At 36.0% G+C, this 24,129-nt stretch overlaps 1 protein-coding gene across 1 annotated transcript in view; it reads right to left on the bottom strand.

Annotated features, from left to right (window-relative positions):
• Positions 1-6,044: 6,044 nt before the first annotated feature.
• The window catches only part of LOC127840517 (adhesion G-protein coupled receptor G6-like), a 39,933-nt gene continuing 21,848 nt past the window's right edge, over positions 6,045-24,129 (bottom strand). Inside the window, exons 10-19 of the mRNA XM_052368932.1 lie at positions 23,825-24,096; positions 23,165-23,337; positions 22,525-22,680; positions 22,019-22,143; positions 17,572-17,698; positions 12,983-13,118; positions 12,658-12,727; positions 11,327-11,526; positions 8,162-8,289; positions 6,045-7,477 (exon numbers count right to left, since the gene is read on the bottom strand). Of these exons, the coding sequence (XP_052224892.1) occupies positions 7,322-7,477; positions 8,162-8,289; positions 11,327-11,526; positions 12,658-12,727; positions 12,983-13,118; positions 17,572-17,698; positions 22,019-22,143; positions 22,525-22,680; positions 23,165-23,337; positions 23,825-24,096 (1,543 nt within the window). The 3' untranslated portion in view covers positions 6,045-7,321. The remainder of the gene's footprint in view (positions 7,478-8,161; positions 8,290-11,326; positions 11,527-12,657; positions 12,728-12,982; positions 13,119-17,571; positions 17,699-22,018; positions 22,144-22,524; positions 22,681-23,164; positions 23,338-23,824; positions 24,097-24,129) is intronic.

Genomic DNA, 24,129 nt, shown 5'->3' with positions numbered 1-24,129 from the left:
TATGAAATTCAAAGATGTTCTAAAGATAATTTTTTTTCTTAATAACCAATTTTCCAAAATGTTTATCACAATTCTTTAAGCATGAATCCTGACTGACGGTTATTGCCTACATTCATAACAATTAATTTGAAAATATTTCTGAGCATGAATTTACACAATTCGCATACACAAACACCTGTCGCATTCAAATACGTTTACGTTTGACAACATATTTCATTCGAAAACATGTGGCACAAAATTTACTACTAACCTATTAAAAAGTTAATCAATTAAGAAAACACATGAAAAATGTGTGTGCGAAGCACAAACATAAACGTTTGTAAGGTATTAAACAACAAATAGCTGGAATGAATAAGCATGCCTATAAAAAAGTGTAAATAGCAAATTATGCAATGTCGAACATCGTTAACCATTTTGAATATGTATCTCGGATTCATCACGGAGACATGTGTGAATAATAAACAATTAAAAATCCATAATGAACAAAATTCAACCTTCCTCATAATTTGAATTTCTATTCGACACTAATAGTAAAAATAATTAAGACATAAGTATTTTACTTGTCTGTTAAATTATATAAAAACAGGCTTGAATAGATAAAAAAATCTCATGTTTATTTGGTACGAAAGTAAGGTATGTTTTGTGTTATTTTGTTCTCAGTTCATTTACTCGATAAATTAGTAATTAAATAGCGTTTGAAATAAAAAATGCATACGTTTCGTCATGGATGCGGTGTGTTTGAATCTTTTTGGCCTCTAAAAATAAATAGTTTATACACGATGTTTTGTTTGTTTTATCCAGGATATTTCCAAATCTTAAACATGTGATGTGTACTTTACCTACCATAAATGAAGCCATTAAGTGTTTTCGATCTAACACCTAACACAAAAACCATATCGGGTATTCAATTTGATGAAATATATAGTCAAAATACTAGTGTGCAATTATCGTTAATTAGCATTTCTTTTTCATTTTAGCTATTCCCTCAAACGTGTTTTTTAATCTTGAGTATGAAAACAACTATCTTTGACCATCTTGTTAATTGATACACCGGCCTCAATGCAAATTATAAAAAGTCATGCCCAGTAGATCTGCTTTGACAACGGATCATTTCAGAGCTAATTTAGAAATGTACACATGTAACATGTTTTGAGATGGCATATTTATTACTCACGTATATGCCTTGTCGATTTACGAGCTGTAACCATTTAATTGTTTAATAAACTTAACAATTTGTAAAATTACCCATCTGGTTATTTTCCAAATTAGATAGCATTTATGCTTCAATATTTTTTCAAATCAATTCAATTGCAATAACAATGATCATGATCAAACACAATACATCTTGATACGAGCAAAGTGATTACCGCTGAGAAATTACTGCCATATGCTTACCTGTAAAAATCAAATTTAACTTTTTTAAGACAATTAGGGGTTAAGCAATGACGTAAATATGTATCACGTTTTTATTTGGTATCCCAAATATAATGAGAACTGATTTAAATATAAACTAAAATGTGGTTTCCCAAAATTTCTGTTCAATAAAATAACATGAAGTCATCGATTTTTGTATTTTAAAACAAAAGAAAAATAAATTTAAATACTGTGAATAATAGAAGCGTTACTCATATTACACAATATATAACGGATGATAATTAATAAAACTGTTTCAGTGGTATGACTGTTTTATAAGTGTATACAGTCATTTCAATTCAGGATTCAAACGTGAAAAGGCCGAATAATTAAGCCGCCATATAAGGCGAATAAATAAGGTTGACAAATATTTATTATTTTAATATTACCCGTATTTTAGGATAGTATCACATACGGTAAAATAACGCAATGTGACAATGCTTTGTATTTAATCAAAATACAAAGATAATCCAGATATTGTGGAAAAAGAAACGTTACTTATATAATAAGGTATTCCCATATTTTATGGATAATATAAATACAAATGAATCAGTGATATTACTGATAAAACATTTGCAAAAAAAGTTAATACAGATTTGAATCTAAGAAGGGCGAACAATTCAGTCGTCACAACGTTGAACTGCTTATCTTAATTATTTTCCAACTACCATGCGTGTTAATAAGGATGTTATAGCATTATACAGAAGTGCAACAGCGACATAGTATTCAGCTGAATGGTGTTCCTTACTGAGTCCCTCTCTCCTATCTGTTCAAGAAAAATGACAGTCTGGACGATTGGATTCGTCATATGTGTGTCACCTTTATTTTCAAGTGAGTATTATTTTGTACTCAAATCTAACAGCTGAACGACTTGTCCTTCTATATATTTATTTTACCGACATTGTGTAACATATGGAAAAAGAAATGACATTTAAATAATTAAATATATAAGGTAGTTAAATAAAACAATATCAATACAAGTCCTATAAAGTCATGGGCATAGGGTTAAAATTGTAAATATTGACGATGCTCGTAGGTATTAATTTTTAATGCTTGTGGTCTCTTATCGCGACAGGTTTAACTGAAGTTATAGTATATAGTACTAACTTTAACTCTATTATTCATACATGTAAGAAGTAGGTGTATAGGCGATGATGACAGACAATATCGGTGAGCGCTTTATTTTCCAATAATCTGTATGCAAAATTGGTTGTTCATAGCATTTTTGGTTCAAGTGCAATATTAACTCAAAGGCATACAGATTGTCGAATCCGAAATTTAGTCTCAACTTCGGAGTTCGATATCCATTGAAATCCTTTCATACAGGATGCTGCATTTGTTGTACTCTACAGATATATGTTATATTTTATTTAAAACAGAAGCACACACACGGTTTACATCTATTCCATCATCATAAAAGCAATCCCATGCGAAACATGTTGCAATCATGCCAATAATACACTCACTAAGGCTCGATTTGTCCTTGTAAGCTCGGGTACTACTTAAATGTACCCCGGGTACGTGAAATATACTAACACGTAGCCGGTCAATTTAGACTGTAACCGAGTATTATTCAAAATCTGATGTCGTAAAACGCGCTACGTAATACGAAACCAAATTCTGTTTGAAAAAAAAAAAATTGAGCAGGAGTTTCGATAGTATAGAGGCCATTTTGCAGAATATAGACATAAATATTAGCCCAATTAATTTGACGAAAATAGCCGACAACGACCAATTTAGCGTTAGAATTCCGGGTACGTTTCAGTATATTTTCCGTACCCGGAGTACATTTAAGTATACTTAAGATTACCTGTGGTACATTTTAGTGGTACCCGAGCCGACAATGACCAATCGAGCCTCATTGAGTGTCTTTTTTATTATTGACACGGGATGACAATGATTTGAAAAGTCAGCTAGCTAGTTTTTCGCATGCATACAAATAAAAACTACCCATACACGAACTGGTTGAATTGATTGGAGACAAATTGTGAAAATAAATATTTTACACTTAAGTCAGTTACGAATTTAATTTTTGCCTAGTGTCTACTCATTTGGGTATATATTACTTTGGGCACTTTCTTGTAGACAGGGGTGATTTTAGCTGGTAATTGAAAAAGAAACACAGAATTTCAATGAGAAATGTACGTGTACGATTGAACAATTATGTATTTAACAAGCTATATGTTTATTTATGTACAAACCGTATTACCGGTCACTGTTAGGTTTGGTAACTAACAATCAGTCATTACTTTGGTTTCCCGTACATTAGTTACTGCACATGTACATTTCGGTGCTATTTCAGCTTGGCATTTTTTAAGACGTTACTAACAAATTATTATGACATGATTAACGTTTGTCATACATTATTTAAACTTTGAAACGTAAGGTGGGTTAAAATCCTGTTAAACGTAGCAATAGATTCAAAGGGTAACATATTTGAAAGATAATAAGATACCGAGATCTTTATTGTTCATCGGTTGCCGGCAATTGATTATAATTTAATGGAGTTAAGTGCATCTACAGTAGAACTGTTTGTAATGTATCATAATTGCATATATACATAGACAGTAGACAATATCACACACATATTAATATATTTTATTGTGTTCTATATTAAACAACTGCATTAAGATTAATGCTTATATTCGTATGTCTAAGATTGCTGTCCGCACATTATTGCTTATATTCATGATTCTACGATTGCAACCAACCCAATAACTCTAGTATTCATAGTTCTAAGATTGCAACTCAACACACATACATGTTAGTATGCAATGTCTAAGATTGCAGTCCAGTCTTTAATGCTATCATTCATAGTTCAACGTTTGCAGTCCGCACAATAATCCTAGTCTAAATGATCTACATTTAAAACTATGCTTATAATTATTGCAGAGTGCTATCTCGGTTTGAATGATTTGTTGTTTGTGAAGGCTTAGATGTCTAGCTCTTAATTTCGAATAGATTTCTCGCTTATGTTATCACATTCACTAACATTGGAATTAAACTTGGAGTAACTCTAACTCATCAAGCTACATAAGAAAGGCGACCTCAGTTTATGCTCCAACTATTGAGGGATAAAGCTGTTAGTATTCACAGTAAAGGTGTATAATTGCATCCTGCTGAAAAGAATGACAGACTCTGTAGACCAAAATATCCCGGACTAACAAGCCGACTTTGGAACGGATAGATCGTGCACGGATCGGATCGCAACCTTGCGCATCATTTTGCAATTATCCTTCGAGTGGAACTAACCACTCGACGTAAACTTTATCCACTATGAGAATGCGTTTGAAAGCGTTGACAGGGAGTCCCTCTGCAGACTACAAGACATTAAAGAGCGCCAGAAAAGATCAACAACACCATGAGATTTTATAAAGGGATGATCTGCAGCCTCGTTAAAGTCAGAAAGCACACCGACGCGTTCGAAGTAAGAAGTGAGGCATTGCTGCTTACATCCACCTTTCCTGTTTCTGCTTGTCATAAACCCAGTTAAGAAGACAACGACGGAAAAAAGGGGAGCACATCCATTGAACACTTTGGAAGCTGTTGGACGATCTCTTCTTTGCCGAATGTTTTGGCTCTTCTCTCTAACACATAAAAACAGATGCAGGAAAAGACAAACATCGTTGCGGACAAATCAGCTAGACTGGGCCTCACCACCGATAGAAGGAAGAGCAAGGTGTTCAAGACCAACGCATGTATTGTTTGATGACATGACTGTTTTCCTATGAATTAGCTAAATGTGGAGTCGCATATAAAGAATTATATATAAATTAAATGGCCCGTAATATTAATAAAAAGCATAAAAGATACGGTGATATAAACAAAATATCCAGCATTAGGTTAAGTCATGCGCAACTAATAATCATTGTATTTGGCATATTCTTTAAAAGGCATATAATCAGGCATACTCTTTAAAAGGCATATAATCAGTGTCACTATATCAGATTACTATAAGTATACTTAAGAGTATATGTTAAATAGCGAATAACCCTTTTTCTTTGTGTGTGGTTCATCGATGTATGTTAAACGTACACAAGGTCTTTAAGATACGTGTTTTAGTTCGTCTGTTAACGTTAGTATTTCAAAAAGATGTATCATCTCCAAGAAGAGTGTAGCACGTACATACAGCCAATGGAATTTTTGAAATAATATATATGCTAAATTAATCAATTTTTAAATATAGTAATTTACTATCATCTGCACATAGCGGCATATGTACACTTAAATGAAAATGGAAGGGAACAGCTTCAAATTAAATATAAACAGGAGGATCCCTAGGATCTTTGAACGCTTACCTGAAAAACTGTTATAAGTCACAGGTATAATTCTCGAGATCCCTGGTCATGGAATACTTTTTACAACAGACGCATAGATTTGACAAACTTAGATTATACTGTAAAATCATTAAATTTCGTGTGGTACGAATTTTCGTTGGTCCACTGAGCCACGAATTCAAGTACCAACGATTATTTATACATTTTTAATCCGAAATCGGTCATTTCCGACATTTTCTTGTGTTGTCAATTATCCGAGATATTGTTTTTTGTAATAGTTTCTTCACTTCAGTTGGTCACATTACACTATATCTATCAGTTTTTCTTTTTTTATTCATCATCGTTCATGTACGTTTTATTAATCATGGTAAATAAATATAATAAATAGCCTTACCAATTGTGGAGAAAAACAAATTTCTTTAACGTGACGTCGTAAAATTAACAGTTTGAAGATTAATCATATATGTCAATATGCGCAAATCAAATTTAAAAGAGACATACATGTATTTTGGGGACCTTTTTACTCAAGTGTTTCTTCTAGGGGACCGATTGCGCTGAGAATTGCAAATATTGTCAAAACAACATCGATGGCAATTAGCGAGCAGGGACCCACAAGTGCGCCGCTTTATCGCTCTTATCGACAATTATCGGCAACACTTTCATGCTTCAGTGCACATTAACCTGAAGTCTTGCTGTCAACACAGATTAGCAGATTATGCTTCGTTATTACTCTGGTTGTTTAAATAAAACTTTAATGATTATGACGGTCAGTCTTCCCCAAAGATTTGAAATCCACGAAATAACGTGTCAACGAATTAGTTGTTTTTTATTAAGCCACGAAATTTCATACCGACGAATTTCTCTACATTTACAGTAATTGAATCACTTTACGATATAACTTCCCAAAATATGTACACCTTAAGGACAATATATATATTTTGCCATATAAGCTTAAATCAATCATGTAACTTAATGGGTGTGTCAACGTTTGATCCTAGAGGCATGAACATGTAACAGACTTCGAAAAAAATCACTATTTGATATGAGATAATTAATTTCAAAGCCTTGGTCCTTGTTGTTTTAGAGATTACCTACATATTTTTGTTCATTAATGCTCATATTATAAATGTGACCTCTTAGCATGGTCAGTTTACCAGTAGCGACATGATTTGAATAAATATAATATGGGACCTCTAGCAATTCTTTATATAAGAGTCGAGGGCACTGTTTGGCAACTAAAATAACTGTTTTGTAAAATTATTCATCGCGGTTCAGGTGAATATTTCATTTGAAGAAAAGATGACGGCACAGACGCGCGGTATCCAGATACCCCACCATGACAAGTTATGCTAAGATGAGCTAAAACACATTTGCAAAGTTTCAAAAAAACATAGGTAATAAACATTTTTAAATTTGCTTACACTAAAGGTAACTCCGAAAGCAGAAAAATGATGGTCCAATCCTTTGTACATCTAATTGATATGATCTACTCAGGCTTCATAACAGAATACTCGCGCTCATAGTCACTTTGAATCCGTTCTTGGCAAATATACACTAATTTATGAAGAATTTATTAACGGCGTTTTTTTCAAGCGACCGCTTTGTCAAATACACCGGTGGGCGTTTCTTTATTAGATCCCAGACATATCAAGTTCCTTGTCAGACATGCTGTGCAGATTGCTGTTGCTTTCGTCACTGCTGCATTTACGCCTGGCGTCCTCCGAGCCCGAGGTGGTCGACTTGTACTTCGACCTGCCGCAGCATAATCTCCGCCAACTGTCCCTTATCTGTAATGAGTGAAAGGTATGTAAAGGATCTCAAATAATACTGTTTTGTTCGTTTTGTTTTTGTTTCCGTTGATGGTTCATTGTACAAACGTAAGTAATTAAATACAGATGCTGCAAATTCTGAATAATTTATAAACTTGACATACTTTCCGAATTTGATAAATCCGTTTATCAACATTAATATAAATTATTTTTTACGAAGCGACATTCCGATTTTACGTTTTGGTTCAGACGTGAAGCCTATCATTAAGCATCCTTAAACTCATCATGGCTAAACACGGCTGCTCCCAAAAAAGTTAACACAAAATTGGCGTAAGGTAAGACTTAAAAGTTTATCGATCTCTTTAAATCAAGTTTAGACTTATCCCACCCACAAATGTCTTATTGTTGTCATATATTTACTGATATCCATCCGAAAAAACTAATACGTTTACATATGTACGTTTGACACATGTGTTTATATACAAATTTAACAATTAACACCATAAAGAGTCAACGGAATGCCTCGGAAATATTGAAACAAACACGTGAAAGGAACTTGATAATAGATTCGCCAAAATAACTTTATTCTTAATATATAATTATACTATTTTACAATCGTATTAGTAAACACATTAAATGGCATTGTTTAACATGCGAAAATCCATAAACACGTTCCATAAAATAACAATACAACCACTGTACCTGTTTCTCCCTGGCAGTGAAAAGAAGAAAAACAAACATTCCCTGGAAGGCGTTGAAGATGGCAAACAGGTAGTGGAAGGCGATACGGGTATCGTCCACTGTCAGGAACCCGAACACCCAGGTAAGTCCTGGAATAAATTTACATACAATAGTATCAAATTATGATCGCACTTAAAGATCGCGTGTTGATCGGGCGACCTATTTTCTATTTTTATCTCACCTCGTATTTACTCGTATTTAAAGGGCTAAGCCAAGTCACATACGTTGCTTTTCACATCAGGTAGATAATGTAAAATGACTTAACATAATTAAAAACAATGCAGAAACGCATGAGGACTAAAATAAGCTTGCTGAGCTCTCCTTTATCGAGAATTAGATTTTTACGATATAGAAAACCGTTTTATAGCTCCTTTAAGAGGCGATTTGGAGTGTAAAAACAGCGGTGTTGGAAATGAGCGGACTGTGTCCGCTATGCCACCTGACCTTATCCACTATGCCAACGGACTCTTCCCACTATGCAAGCGGACCTTTTCTGCTATGCAAATGGACTGTGTCCACAATGCCACCGGACGTTGTCAAATATGCAAACGAAACATGTCCACTATGCAAACGAAGCTTGTCCACTATTCCAACGGATGATCTCCACTATGCAAATGGACTTTGTACACTATGTCAACGAACCATGTCCACTATACCAACGGACCATGTGCAATATGTCACCGGACCCTTTCCACATTGCCAAAAAACCCGTCCACAATGCCAACTGACTCTGCTCACTATGCCAACAGACCATGTTCACTATGAAAACATGCTGTATCCACTATGCCAACGGACCATGTTCACTATGAAAACGTTCTGTATCCACTATGCCAACGGACCATGTCCACTATAAAAACGTGCTGTATCCACTATGCCAACGGACCATGTCCACTATGAAAACGTTCTGTATCCACTATGCCAACGGACCATGTCCACTATAAAAACGTGCTGTATCCACTATGCCAACGGACCATGTTCACTATGACAACGTGCTGTATCCACTATGACAACGGACCATGTTCACTATGACAACGTGCTGTATCCACTATGCCAACGGACCATGTCCACTATGACAACGTGCTGTATCCACTATGCCAACGGACCATGTTTACTATAACAACGTTCTGTATCCACTAAGCCAACGGACTATGTCCACTATGACAACGTGCTGTATCCACTAAGCCAACCGACCATGTCCACTATGACAACGTGCTGTTACCACTATGCCAACGGACGATGTTCACTATGACAACGTGCTGTATCCACGATGCAAACGGACCATGTTCAATATGACAACGTGCTGTATCCACTATGCCAACGGACCATGTCCACTATGATAAAATGCTGTATCCACTACGCCAACGGACCATGTTTACTATGACAACGTTCTGTATCCACTATTCCAACGGACCATCTCCACTATTAAAACGTGCTGTATCCACTATGCAAACGGACCATGTTCACTATGCCAACGTGCTGTATCTACTATGCCAACGGACCATGTCCACTATGACAACGTGCTGTATCCACTATGCCAACGGACCATGTCCACTATGATAACGTGCTGTATCCACTATGCCAACGGCACATGTTTACTATGACAACGTTTTGTATCCACTATGCCAACAGACCATGTCCACTATGACAACGTTCTGTATCCACTATGCCTACGGACCATGTTCACTATGACAACGTTCTGTATCCACTAAGCAAACGGACCATGTCCACTATGACAACGTGCTGTATCCACTAAGCCAACGGACCATGTCCACTATGACAACGTGCTGTATCCACTTTGCCAACGGACCATGTTCACTATGCCAACGTGCTGTATCCACTATGCAAACGGACCATGTTCAATATGACAACGTGCTGTATCCACTATGCCAACGGATCATGTCCACTATGATAAAATGCTGTATCCACTATGCCAACGGACCATGTTTACTATGACAACGTTCTGTATCCACTATTCCAACGGACCATGTCCACTATGACAACGTGCTGTATCCACTATGACAACGGACCATGTTCAATATGACAACGTGCTGTATCAACTATGCCAACGGACCATGTCCACTATGATAAAATGCTGTATCCACTATGCCAACGGACCATGTTTACTATGACAACGTTCTGTATCCACTATTCCAACGGACCATGTCCACTATGACAACGTGCTGTATCCACTATGACAACGGACCATGTTCACTATGACAACGTGCTGCATCCACTATGCCAACGGACCATGTCCTCTATGACAACGTGCTGTATCCACTATGCCAACGGACCATGTCCACTATGATAACGTGCTGTATCCACTATGCCAACGGACCATGTCCACTATGACAACGTGCTGTATCCATTATGCCAACGGACCATGTCCACTATAACAACGTTATGTATCCACTATGCCAACGGACCATGTCCACTATGACAACGTTCTGTATCCACTATGCCAACGGACCATGTTCACTATGACAACGTTCTGTATCCACTATTCCAACGGACCATGTCCACAATGACAACGTTCTGTATCCACTATGCCAACGGAAAATGTCCACTATGACAACGTGCTGTATCCACCATGCCAACGGACCATGTTAACTATGAAAACGTGCTGTATCCACTATGCCAACGGACCATGTTCAATATGAAAACGTGCTGTATCCACTATGCCAACGGACCATGTCCACTATGACAACGTGCTGTATCCACTATGCCAACGGACCATGTTCACTATGACAACGTTCTGTATCCACTATGCCAACGGACCATGTTCACTATGACAACGTGCTGTATCCACTATGCCAACGGACCATGTCCACTATGACAACGTGCTGTATCCACTATGCCTACGGACCATGTCCACTATGACAACGTGCTGTATCCACTATGCCAACGGACCATGTCCACTATGACAACGTGCTGTATCCACTATGCCAACGGACCATGTCCACTATGCAAACGGACTCCGTCCACGGGCAGTGACATCTATGTCGACGCAATTGCAGAGGATTCACACTTACTTTCATATATAGAACCAACAATTAGATGGGATTTAAAACATTAAAATGAAGAAAATAAAGGATATAGATATTAAATATTCAGACAAATGACACTCACCTAAAATGAAAAAAATTGACACGGCTGCCCGGAAATGCAGTAAGGCCATCTTTCTTTCGGACTGGTTAGACACCATACTTTTGTTCTTCCGACAAAATAGGTTGAACATCACCATTGTGAAGACTATGATATTACCAAGAATGATGACCGCTACTGGTATAATGAAGCCATATATCATTGGGTTTCGAGACAACCAACAACTGAAACATTACCGAAATAGAATAAGAATACTAGCATAAGCAAATATTGTCAAATATCTAAATACTTGCCTTGTCGTATAGTTCATGGACAAATACATTCTGATTTCATTTAATGTAAAAGAGCTTGTTCATTGACGTAATTGCAACGAGTTTCTTAAACCTCGTTCAAGAACGTTTTTGTACCAATTGCCCAACGAAGTTACTAAAATAACGTACATATTCCCCATATGGGCCTCAATGCATACTCCAATGCTCATTTATTTTGCATAATTAGTTTTTGGAGAGGCACAGGATTCAAATTTTAGTTTTAAGTTATTGATGTTACCATAGCAACAAGCATGTTTGACTGACAAAAAATACACAAACATAAAGGACATATTCCACAAACCGAGTTTCGTCATTCCAGCTTAGGTACGTTTAGGTTATTGCATTATCTGATTTGTGTTCTACTTATTTCTATTCCATATTAACTGAATTTTTTTGTCGACGATAAAAGAACTGAAATGAGGTGCAACATCAATATAAACCCATCTATCCACAAACCGAATTTCGTTAAAATAAGTACTTATTGAGTTATGGCAGGATCCAGATTTTATATCGTAACTATTACATGTATGTAACTTGAGAAATTACAATTTTTGTATGAGGAACAATATGAAAATTGAGCATTTTCTCCATTTGGCCCTTTGTTAATATAGATAGTTGAATCAATATAGTTTTAGTACTTGTTAAGTAATCACAAGATCTAGAGTGTTACTGACGAATGGATAAACGATTGCTTGCACGCCCGAACGGACGGAAAAAACGTCATATGTGTAACATTCCTAAGCCTTTAGGTAGGAGATAATTTTCCACATGCCTTAAAAAATACAAGCGGATGGTAAAACACATTAATCGTTTAATCAGGTATGTAGTGTTTCATTTTACCAATATGTATACAAAGGATTATCATATGAAGCATTTGTAAAATATTGCATGGTTGTATGTTTACAGTGTACACAAGAGATAACATAAGAACACGTTGTTATCATAATCAAATTAAGTTAGTGATTTTAGCTTGAAGCAAACACACGATAGATGTAATTCTGTCATTTGCACATTTCCAGTTCATTAAAACACCAAGTTACTTACTAGCCTTTTGCTCCATAATACATATCATAATCAACAGCCAGAATGACGGTAACTGGAATGAGTGGAATGCCTGAAAAGAATGCGATGAGAATTATACCTAATCTAAGCACAATTCTGGGTGAAAATCAATATCAGGACATACAGTAAGGTGTGATAGCTCGACAGTAAATGACGCAAAATGAGTGCACATGTTTTATATAGTCCATTAAAGAAGTCACTAACAATATGTTACCACTAAAACACAGTAGTTATTGTTATATATAGGAGTTCATAAGTATCAGCCAATATACTTTTATTAATTACTTAAGGATATAAATGTGCTCACCCCATGCTGGTATCATGGCCTTCATCATGAAATTGGGAATATAGGTCCCTAGGATCTTTATGAACCGGAGGTACTGTAGGACACCTTCCACTAACATCCACATAAATGAGACCAGGATAAAATAGTGCAGCAACACCTGCCAAGAAAATGGTAAATGCAATATTTTAGAGCACGAAATACTTCAAAAACTTGTATTGAGGTCACTTTATCAAAGTATGATTGGTTTAACTAGCTTTGTAATAATATCCTAAGTAACTTTTTTCAAATTAACTCAAATGGCAAATCAAACATTTTTAAGGAATCGAATTTAAAGTGCATTGAGTTATCATATATCTGTTTCTCTATGCGTTTCGGATTACATCGATCTTTTGAATTTGCAATCATTCTCGATCATGCCTTAGGACCATAAAGCTAGTATGACACAATATGCAATTTAAAATTTAAAAAAAAACAACACTGGTGATCCGAAAGCATCAGGAAGTGCAAAATGATAATGATTATCCAAACAGTTTAAACAAGAATGTTTAAAAATATGCCGACGATGTCACCCTTAAATTGTATGCGATCGACAACACATTCAATCGACACAGTAGCAATAAATCATAATGTACATGTACTAACATAATATATAATCCAATAACAATTCATATGGTGATTAGCATTCCCATCGGAATATCTGTAATCAGTTATTTGGTCAAGAATCTAGCAAACAAGATGCCATAACATCATGAAATCAACAACACATGGACATGGAGGGATACTCTTGCTATAATATAGTTTATAAGAGGACAAATCAGAACACCAATACATTTATTCTGAAAATCATATGTGGTTAATTTTCGACAAAACGAGTGAAGTTATATCTCTGAATCTTATTTTCCGAATATAGTTTTTATTTAACTTTTTATTTGTACGTGATGTAAAAAAATGTCGAAAGGCTATACAAATTATGAAATTAAATCACATTTTCCGACGCTGATCGTATCCAACTAACATTCATCTAAAAATAACTTGTCAGCGGTTGTTTGTTTAGATTAACTTTTGGTTTAAGTACGATCAAGTGTACGAGAACGGGAAGAGCGCACAAGTGGCCGCAGAGATAATAAAGTTCAACCTCACCATTTTGGGAATCAATGAATCATGTTAGACTGGTTCATGGCAGAAGCGACTGACATCCGGTGTGTTACTGTTGTTCTCTGGGCATGAATAAGGATGCAATTCACACCCATAGATAGGCCCTGACGCTTTCAAGGCCATTGGGTGAGAGGCGCACGGACTACGAATCCTGAAAGGCCTCTTTCCATACAAAAAAGAAGATGATCAACGTTGACATCATCCGGAGCTACGCCACGACGGACGACGGTTAAAAGGTGGAGAAGGATAACTTTTACAACATACTTTCAACCGTCATACAATACAGACCAAAGATAAACATCATTCTAATCGGTGACTTAAACGCCAAGATCGGCAGTGACAACCGAGGATATAGGGGGATATTGAAGAAGCAAGGGTTAGGTGAGATGAACAACAACGGTGAGAAAGTCTGACCTGTGCACTACAAGTAACCTGGTCATCAGAAGAAGTTTCTTTTCACAGAAGGCAACTTGGATATCACCAGACAGGTCAACGGAAAAACAGATCGACCACTTATTAATCGTGAGGAAGTGCCGAAGCTCCCTTCATGATTTACGTGTTAAGCGAAGAGCAGACCTGGCTTCCGATTATCATCTCCTTGTCGCTTGATTGAAACTTAAGCTCGATAAGAGTTTGACAGGTGGGCCCAGCAAACGTCAACATAACAACAATGCTACGCTGAAAGACACATGGAAGCAAGAAGATTTCAATGTCAATCGCTCCAACAAGTATAAGGTCCTAGAGGAGCTGTTTAAAGAGAAAACGATAGAGAAGAAGTGGTAGACATTGAAAGTAGCGGTGACCTCAAGTGCAAAGAATTACTGTCGATTTAAGCAGACACGCTTCAGAAAGTTGAAGAAATACGAGACAATAAGGCTAGTGTCAACAACAGCATAACACGAGCTTCAAAAAAGAAAGCACAGCAAAAGTGCACCGACGAAAATAGGATAGTAAAGCAAAGTATTAGAACAGACAAGCGGGACTACATAGAGACGCTTGCAACAGAGAATTCACCAAGAATTAGCAGGAAAGTTTGCCAGAGAGGCCAGTAAGAGACAAACATGTATGAGCGATAACAGATGATGAAGGGCAGAGGTACATTGATCATTTCCATGAGCTACTCAACAGGCCAGCCCCCTGCGAATCCACCGGAGATTCCGCCAGCTAAAAGCGATATGGTAATCAAATTCGCATATCCCACAAGAGAAGAGCACCACCATCAAGCAATTATAGTACGGCAGACTGCAGAACCTGACAGCATGAAGCAGAAGCGCTTAAGGCTGTCGTCGAAACCAGTGTGGTGCTACTCTAAATAAATTTGTTTCCATCAGAGTGGAAATATGGATACCTCTCCTAGCTCACCAGCAAAGGCGACCTCTGTTCCTACTCTTACTACCGATGCATCCCGCTGTTGTCCATCCAAAAAAAGGTGTATAATCGTATCCTGATTAACCGAATAAAAGACGCAGTAAACCCGCATCTCCTTGACCAACAAGCCGGTTTTCGACATGAGACATCGTGCACGGATCAGATCGCAATCCCGCAATCATTCTGGAACAATCCGCGGAGTCCATCTGGCATATGTGGGCACGACCTTTCCGTCGATCTGGCTCGTCTCGCCCACACCAAACAACAGATGCAGGAAAAGAAAAACATAGTAGAGGACAACTCATCTAGACTGGACCTCATCATTAACATAAGGAAGTGTAAGGTGTTCAAAACAAACGCAACCTACGACACACCCATCACAGTCTAAGGTGAGGCGCGCGCTGGAGGAGGGGGATATCTTAACCTATCTCGACGATATTCTGTTAAACCATGGAGGTACGGAGGCAGACGTCAGAACACTCGTCGGTAAGGTACAAGCAGCTTTCCATGAGCTGATGAACATATGTTGATCCAGCGCAATCGGCATCACCCCAAGATTAAGGTATTCAATACCATCGTGACGCCAATACACCTCTATGGAGCAGAGACCAGGAGAACCACTGTCACCGTTATACAGAAAATAAGGTCTCCATCAACAACTACCTCAGGAAATTCCGCTAGCAAGAAAAGATCTCCAACGAAGAATTATGGCGAAGAACAAGGCAGTAGCCCGTTGAAGAAGACTTCCGTAATAGACGTAGGCGATGGACAGGCCACACCCTCCGCATGCCTGCATTCAATATGACAAGGTAATCTCCCACCTGGAACCCCCGAGATAAAAGGAAGAGAGGGCGTCCTTGAAATACCTGGCGCCTCGACCTGGATACAGATGCTAAGCAGATGGGCAAAACCTAAGGGCAGCTGAAAAGACCCGCTCAGAACCGAGACGCCTTGGGGAAGCTAGTTTGCCGCCCAGACGGGTACAAAAGGAGAAGATAAAGAGGACAATCAAGTGTTGATACGCGTTCATGAGCTTGTATGTTGCTTTGCTTAATTTGTAATATAATCGGGTACACCATATATTTTATATCAATAAAAATGAGTATAATTTTAGAAGTAATAGTTCACTTATCATTTCTATTCACACTATTTGTGTAGATGTCGATCACATGGAGGCGACGAAAATCATATTATTTTTACGAAATGCAGTAATTTCCTTCCAGATCTTTGAAACTTTGACAAACAAGTTTAATTTACGTGTACGTGGGTTTTATTGTGCAGAGAACGAAACGGCCTAGAATTAATAATTTGAATAATTGTCAAATAGCTGCTTGTGTGACTGATCTTGCAAAGGACATCTATGTTATTTTCCTGACACAATTGTAAAGCTTAGAGACAAATTTAACCATGTTGTTTATGACACTGTTGACGTGATACATGATTGTAACAACAATGTAATCTTTGAACAATTTTGGGCTAGCGATCAAGTGGACAAGTAAGCATAATAAAGAAATAAAAACAAAAACCCTCTAAAATTGGCTCGATTACGACAGCAAAAGTTATGTATAATGTAAACGGTTTGCTATCACTTATTACGGAAATTGTAAGCAGATCATCGGATTCAAATGCAAAATCACACAAATGGAAGACCGTTGTGATTAAAATATTGCTCCATTTATGGACACAATATGTTGTCGTTAACATACAATTTCAGAGTGTGGTCATTCGCCTATTAAAAAAAACTTAACTATTCCATATTATATGATGATTTTGCTTCTGGATTTGATCAAACGTTTAATTTTTCAGTTATTTGTATAGTTAATCTGCTCTCGAATGGAATTTTGTCTCCGAATGTTCTCAGAAAGTATAATACATAGGAACACAAACATTATCCCGAAAGAAAGACAAATGATCCTAGACTAAGTCTAGGATCATTTGTCTTTCAATCGGGATACTGTTTGTGTTGTGTATTTTCTTGAATGTTCAAATTGTTAAAGGTACAAAATATGAATATGAATAACGAGATTATGACTCGACTTTATTGTGTCCAAATAATTTGAAGACACTTATACATAAAGTGAACGTACCGAAACCGTTATGCAGCCGCCATATGATGAAGTCCGATCAATTCCGACTAAAAACAAAATAGCGGAACACAGCATGGAGACGCTGAGGTTAAAAAGCACCTGTTGACCACGCCCTTTGCGGAGATGTCTGCAGTAAATGACGTCTTTTGTAAACATCACTTTTGTAAACATGTTTATTTTTTTTGTAAACATCACTCCAAATTGACGAATAAACTTATCTTTAATTCAGTATTGTCGAAATAAAGGTGACGCACAGAACTATGATGTCATATTATTTATAAGCGGGAAGTCATTTGATAATTATCGTGTTGTTTCTTTTAAATTATTTCATTTGTAATGTTTTTTTAACCCATACACTTTTGAAAACAAAGTACAGAATAAATAGAATACTAGGTAAGTGTCGATAACAGATAAGTATAATTGCTTTGCGCGGAAACATGAACCACTCGCAAACGTTCATGATGACAGCTTTGTTTCGGCTCGCTAAATAAACTTATCTCCATTCGACACTTACCTTAGTAGAATTCTCTGTTTCTCTACATTGCTTGTATATCAATAAAAGAACTGTCACGTGGTACAATAAGGTAGATACCACTATACCAAAGAGCATAAGGTAATGTAATGCAATTTTAATTATCCTGTTTTACTACATTTTCATCCATGCATATACAATTGTCAAGCCCATATTTGGAAAGTATTATATATTTCAGATGAAGCTTCAATACTTGATCTTTCTTTAGCATATTCTATCACATACACATTGTTTTTCGGTTCAATATGTTTGACATATTTAAATTTTGAAAATATACAACTTTATGGAATATATATATTTATATCTAAATTTGCTACCCATTTTGTGTAACAGCCTAATACTTTGGCAATAATCACCTTAAAACAGATGGTTGGTTTTAATTATTCTTATTAAAATATTTATTTAATGATTTATATTAGAAGCATTACACAACCTGTGCGTGCGTGTTTTCCTATCAAAATGATGACTGAACAGATTTATAATAATATAAAGATGTAAACAAGTTAGGATTGGAAGAGTGCCTTCCTTAAATGGGCATGCTACTAAGAAAATATCCGATATGTAAATTATTTGACATTATTTTGTTGTTAATGCTCACAAATAACAAAATGTCTCACTTGTGTTGAATTTGTTTTGTTCGGTACAGATCATTCTAAAATGTATAATTAGACCGCCGCCATTTTGTCAGTCACGTGATTGTCCGCCATTACACTTTTGTCAACTTCTGCGAGTCTGCGATTACAAAAGCCAAAGACGTTGAGAATACCCGCTTCGCCGATGTCGGATAAATAAATTACTTATTGAATTGTTTTCAGGCGATTATCACATTTTTTGTTGTTAAAATGATTATTTGAAGTTGAGATTGATTGTTACAAATAAAATGTTTAAAATGCTTTCGTGTATTTGATTTGTATGTGTGTAAACAAGTGGTAATCATTGGCGAAAACTTGCCGGTTCAGTCGCTCATATTATGTAGTTGATTGGACGATTTACTTTTAACTTTTTACAAACAATTCACGCATGTATTGTTGTGTTGTTTTTAATAGCCGCAACATCAAGCAGATTATATTTTAATAAATAATTATTAAAGATTCTCGCGAAATTAATTACCGCTTATTGGTTGTAATTGGTCTCAATTGGTAAAACTCTATATTCTAAAATCATAACATATTATATTTAGTATGATATTTTTGATACGCATTCCATTATTTTTCTTGTTCTAACTGAAATCAGAGATAAAAAATTGTTGGATTTAAATTAAATTTTGTGAGCTGGAATTATGTCACGAAAACAACCCGAACTTTTTATCATGGGAGAGTGTTATTGATCTTGACGATCTTTTAGGTGATTATACGGAAGATGAAGAGAATGTGAATATATCTAGTGGAATAGATTTTCATCTTTGGAATCATTTAACAGCTATAATGTTTAAAATCATAAAAATGTATTTTATAGGCAGTAACGCAAAACATATGGATAACGACACTTGTTTAGTCAATTAATCGAAAAGAAACTCGGAAAAACAACAACTAAATAATATTTCAAAAATATATTATTTAGTGCCAAACGAATTTATTAATACATATATTTGCATCTTTAAAAAACGCGTCATTAGCATCAAAGTATAGATTATCTGAAGACGGAAAGGCCGACAATTTGACACAACAAAAAGCTCTATGCATCAGCAGTATTATTTAATGCAGAAAAGCTTCAATAAATTAAAATAAATATACATCTAACAAGAGATTGCCAAGCAATATTGTCCCCTACCGGTGAAACTCCACCATTGTCAGTATTTTTGTATATTTGTTGCCATAGCAACCAGAATTCGTGACGTAGGAACAAAATGAAATGACGTGCATAATCACCATATTGCCATCTATCCATGTTTCAAGTTTCATGAAAAATATGAAGAAATTTTAAAGTTATCGCAGGATCCAGAAAAGTGTGACTGAATGACAAACAGACAGACTGACAGACAGACATAGCGCAAACCATAAGTCCCCTCCGGTTTCACCGGTAGGGGACAATTATAAAAATATAATTATCAATGGCATGAGTACGCACGCTAGTGAGATAAACAAATGAGTGATAGAAAGTGTAGGGGGTGCATTGAAAATAAACGTACTACAAAGCCCTATTCAAGGCGAAGTGCATGGCGATATTTACATTTAATTTTAATTTGATGGGTTTTGTACTGAGAATGACGCTATTGAGGAAAATTAACATATCACTGAAAAACACAACTTCGCATGAGGCAAATTGAACTGTGTATCCATGTATATTCAAAACTCGTTACTAGTGAGTATGAGTGACAAATATCTAACATTTTAACACACATGTATCTATAAACATATATTATTTTTTGAAAACATTATTTAGCCTCGTTGGTGTCAAATGTAATTTCTTATTTTTATGATGTCGTTCGTGCATTGCCGTAACATTAAATCTTCATACGGAATGACGTGGTTTTGATTAACCGATACCCGCTAAATACGTTAAATGTTTTTACGTAAATTTTCTTATTATTAAAAACTTTATTTTTTCATACATTAAACGGGCTAGTATTTTTACGGTGTACAATTTCTGATATTCTATATTGGACATTTTAATTGGTACAATATGTAACATATCTAATGTACGCAACTGTTAAGTATGTCGGGGGTAAATTATTTAACAAAATGACTGCTTAATACTACCAGAAAGAGAAGACATATTGGCATCATCAATTGTGTTTAATGACCAGACTGTCATCGCCACCCGATGTGATTTATGACACCATGTTGTTAGTTAAGTCTGGACAATATCTGATCAAAACGAGATAATCGGTTTATGCAGAACAAAAGGCAATTAAACACTGGAATGCAAAATCTAACACGATATTAAGATTGATGTAAATAATCAAAATGAAAAATATTGCATTTAATTTAATTTAATGTTTTTTTAATGTGTCAACGTGTTGGTTTTCCTAAACAAATACCTTAAAAAATGCATGTTTTCAAACATTTTTTTGTTATAACACTAGCGTAACATCTCCCCTAGCAGAAAAACTTTATTTCATACAATTTGCTGGACAAACAAAAAGTTTTACAAAAAAAAACCAAGGCCATGTCATGAAGGCCTTAGAATTTTGAAAGAAATTCATCCGTTGAATAATCGGTGCTCTCTTATATATGTAACCGGTTGTTAGGCAGCAGTGTAATTGCGGACGCGGAGAGTATTATTATTATTATTATTATTATTGCTATTGATATTATTATTATTATTATTATTATTATCATTGCCGTGGTTGGTATTATAATTACTTTTTTCACTATCATTACATACATTATTTTTGTAAACATATGCTCATTTCATCTTTACCGTAATACGAATTAAAAACTATAAAATATCGAAGCATCTATTAAAACTGCTTATCGATTCACATTGATTGATTATATGACTTCCCCCCTACACCAACATGTACCACACTTAAACCAGAAACATGATATGTATTTTGTAACTTGTATATTATACATGTATGTACCCCATGTTGTATCTATTTATACCTGGGAGAAATAAAGTATTGTTCTGTTCTGTTCAGTATTCAGGGGAGATAATTGGGTAATGACTAAATTCTGGAATGGTCTATTAAAGTCAATTTAACTCTTAAATTTCGAAATGAAAACCCTTTAAGTTGCTAAATCAATAGCTCAATCTGTATGACCATTTACAAATCCAAGAATACTACACACGAATTTTCTATTAAGCTTATTAGACAGAGAAAAATAAAAATCATAGCTTACCATCGTTAAGGTGCATTTATGTTGCATAGTAAATATAAACGCATTCATGGCGAATGACACTCTCAAAACTAAATTACGAAATAAATATTGTGACCATACTCTAGTTTGTTTAATCATGATACGCACTTACCTAAATATCAGGAAGTTCAAAATCGTCAGCCCGAGTCCAATTATGGAGAGAATGAGACCAACTTTTGTCATGATGCCCAGGGCGATTTTGTCAGTCTGAGACAGCTCACGGTTAGCTTTGAGATCCTGGAAACGTACATGCAATTATAAAAAAACAATTTAAATTAATGGATGAGGACATTTTTCATGAAAGCCCAGCTAACCAAAATAATAGGCAACGGAATGTATATTCGGGCCGCCGCGATGTAAAATTACAAAGTGTAATCATATTAAAATCCACTCCAGCAACCGTCAGAAGATAGTAAAGTATTCAATATTGCCAGACAGGGTCGAAGGCGTTTGCTTATTGTAAAATTGAACATATAAATATAATACATAGAATATTTCACGCACTCGTTGTATCTCATATAACAAGTATAGAAAACATAATAATAGTGTTCTCATACATATTCTCAGAGTTATACACATTTAAATAGATGATAAGGTAACACATATCCCTTTACTAACAACAAGAACTGCGAAGTTAGTCAGATGGTTGCACTTGCAGACAATTACATCCCCGCCATCGTCGACACGTGTGAGGTTACATCCGTCGGTCCTCCAACCACCGGCAGCATTGTTGGTGTTGTAATCCCAGTAGGCGCACACCAAGTTGGCGTGTGTCTGGAGAAAGAACAATGATGGTAGGATTAAATGATAAATACAGTTACCAAGAACATTTTAAGACAATAAATCTGTAATATGTGTTATTTTAACTATCTCAATGCCAAAAAACACACACAAAGTCATGTCCAGGCCAATTGTACAATATCATTCTAATTGGAGAAACGCGAAAAAACACCTGAAAAAACACATAATTGCTATTTATCCCAATTGCAGCTTTTCGGAATTTCACCATAGATACCTACCAACCTTGGTAATAATGCACACAATGTTGAAGAACTCACTGCCTAGCGTACATTCTACCTCGGATATTTGGAACAAATAACTGATGAACTTATTGCCTAGATGTTAACCTATTGCTTTTATTCCTACTTACCTTAGTACTATTGAACACAGAGGAGATTAACTCATTGTCTAGATGCCTACCTACCTCGAATATATCGAACACATAGCTTATTGCCCAACTGCCTTCATTTCTACCTACCTCGGATAAATGGAAAACCGCCGTAACGAACTCGTTTCCCAGATCCCGGACCTCCTTGTTTTTCCTGGTGAGCCTGGCGGCGACAACGCTGCTCTGGACGTCAAACCTGTTACTGCTGTCCGAGAACAGATACGTCCTGCTGTACACGTGGAACGCCAGCTTTGTAAGATCACCTTAAAACAAGAGTTTAACAATATTTACAAACGATAGCGAGTGCAGGATCTTACATATATGTGTTTTTCCCCAAACTTTTTAGGATTACGTTCATATTGAATAACACAAGTATTTTTTGGAAAGAATGTGTAAATGGTTTACGAGTTTTATCCTTCTGTTAGTTGTAGTGGTAATTCATTAAGACAAAATAAAAACAAAGATTCTTAATAATGGCTCATGATTTGTCGTACAGATTAAACACAAACAGTATTATATGATATTGAAAGCGGATATCTAATAGATATGCCAACAATCTACTTTCCACATAAGGAGGACAAAATACAGAAAAGAAACATGGCCGTCTTACTAGCATTTCATATTGCGGACAACGTTCCTTTTTTATCAAACCGTCTACATATCGGTTGTTTATCGACAGCAGGTAGAAGCAATAAAACCATTTCAACAGTACACACACCCGCGCGCACGCGCACACACAAACACACACACCTTTTACCAGATTTTCTGTAAGATATATCGCAGCATCTGCCTTGTTCAATTGTACTTCTGATTCCCCGACTAATGATGTAAGTGAATAAGGTTCGATCTTTTTGTCGCTGTCGCTCTCGACACTGATACCAATCACCACACGCCCATCTCCTCTTTGCAACCACACTTCGCTCGCAACGTAGTCTTCCACAAACGATGCCGACTTATTATTCTGATTAATGAGGGGCGGAAATTCTATTCGGCTGGTGATTTCGTCCACTGATTGTATAATTCTGAAATAGTTTTTATTCAGTGTTTTAATAGTC

This window comes from Dreissena polymorpha, chromosome 8 (genome assembly GCF_020536995.1).
Source record: "Dreissena polymorpha isolate Duluth1 chromosome 8, UMN_Dpol_1.0, whole genome shotgun sequence".
Classification (NCBI taxonomy): domain Eukaryota; kingdom Metazoa; phylum Mollusca; class Bivalvia; order Myida; family Dreissenidae; genus Dreissena; species Dreissena polymorpha.
The sequence above is the reverse complement of the archived record's forward strand: the minus strand, read 5'-3'. Positions and strand labels throughout refer to the sequence as shown.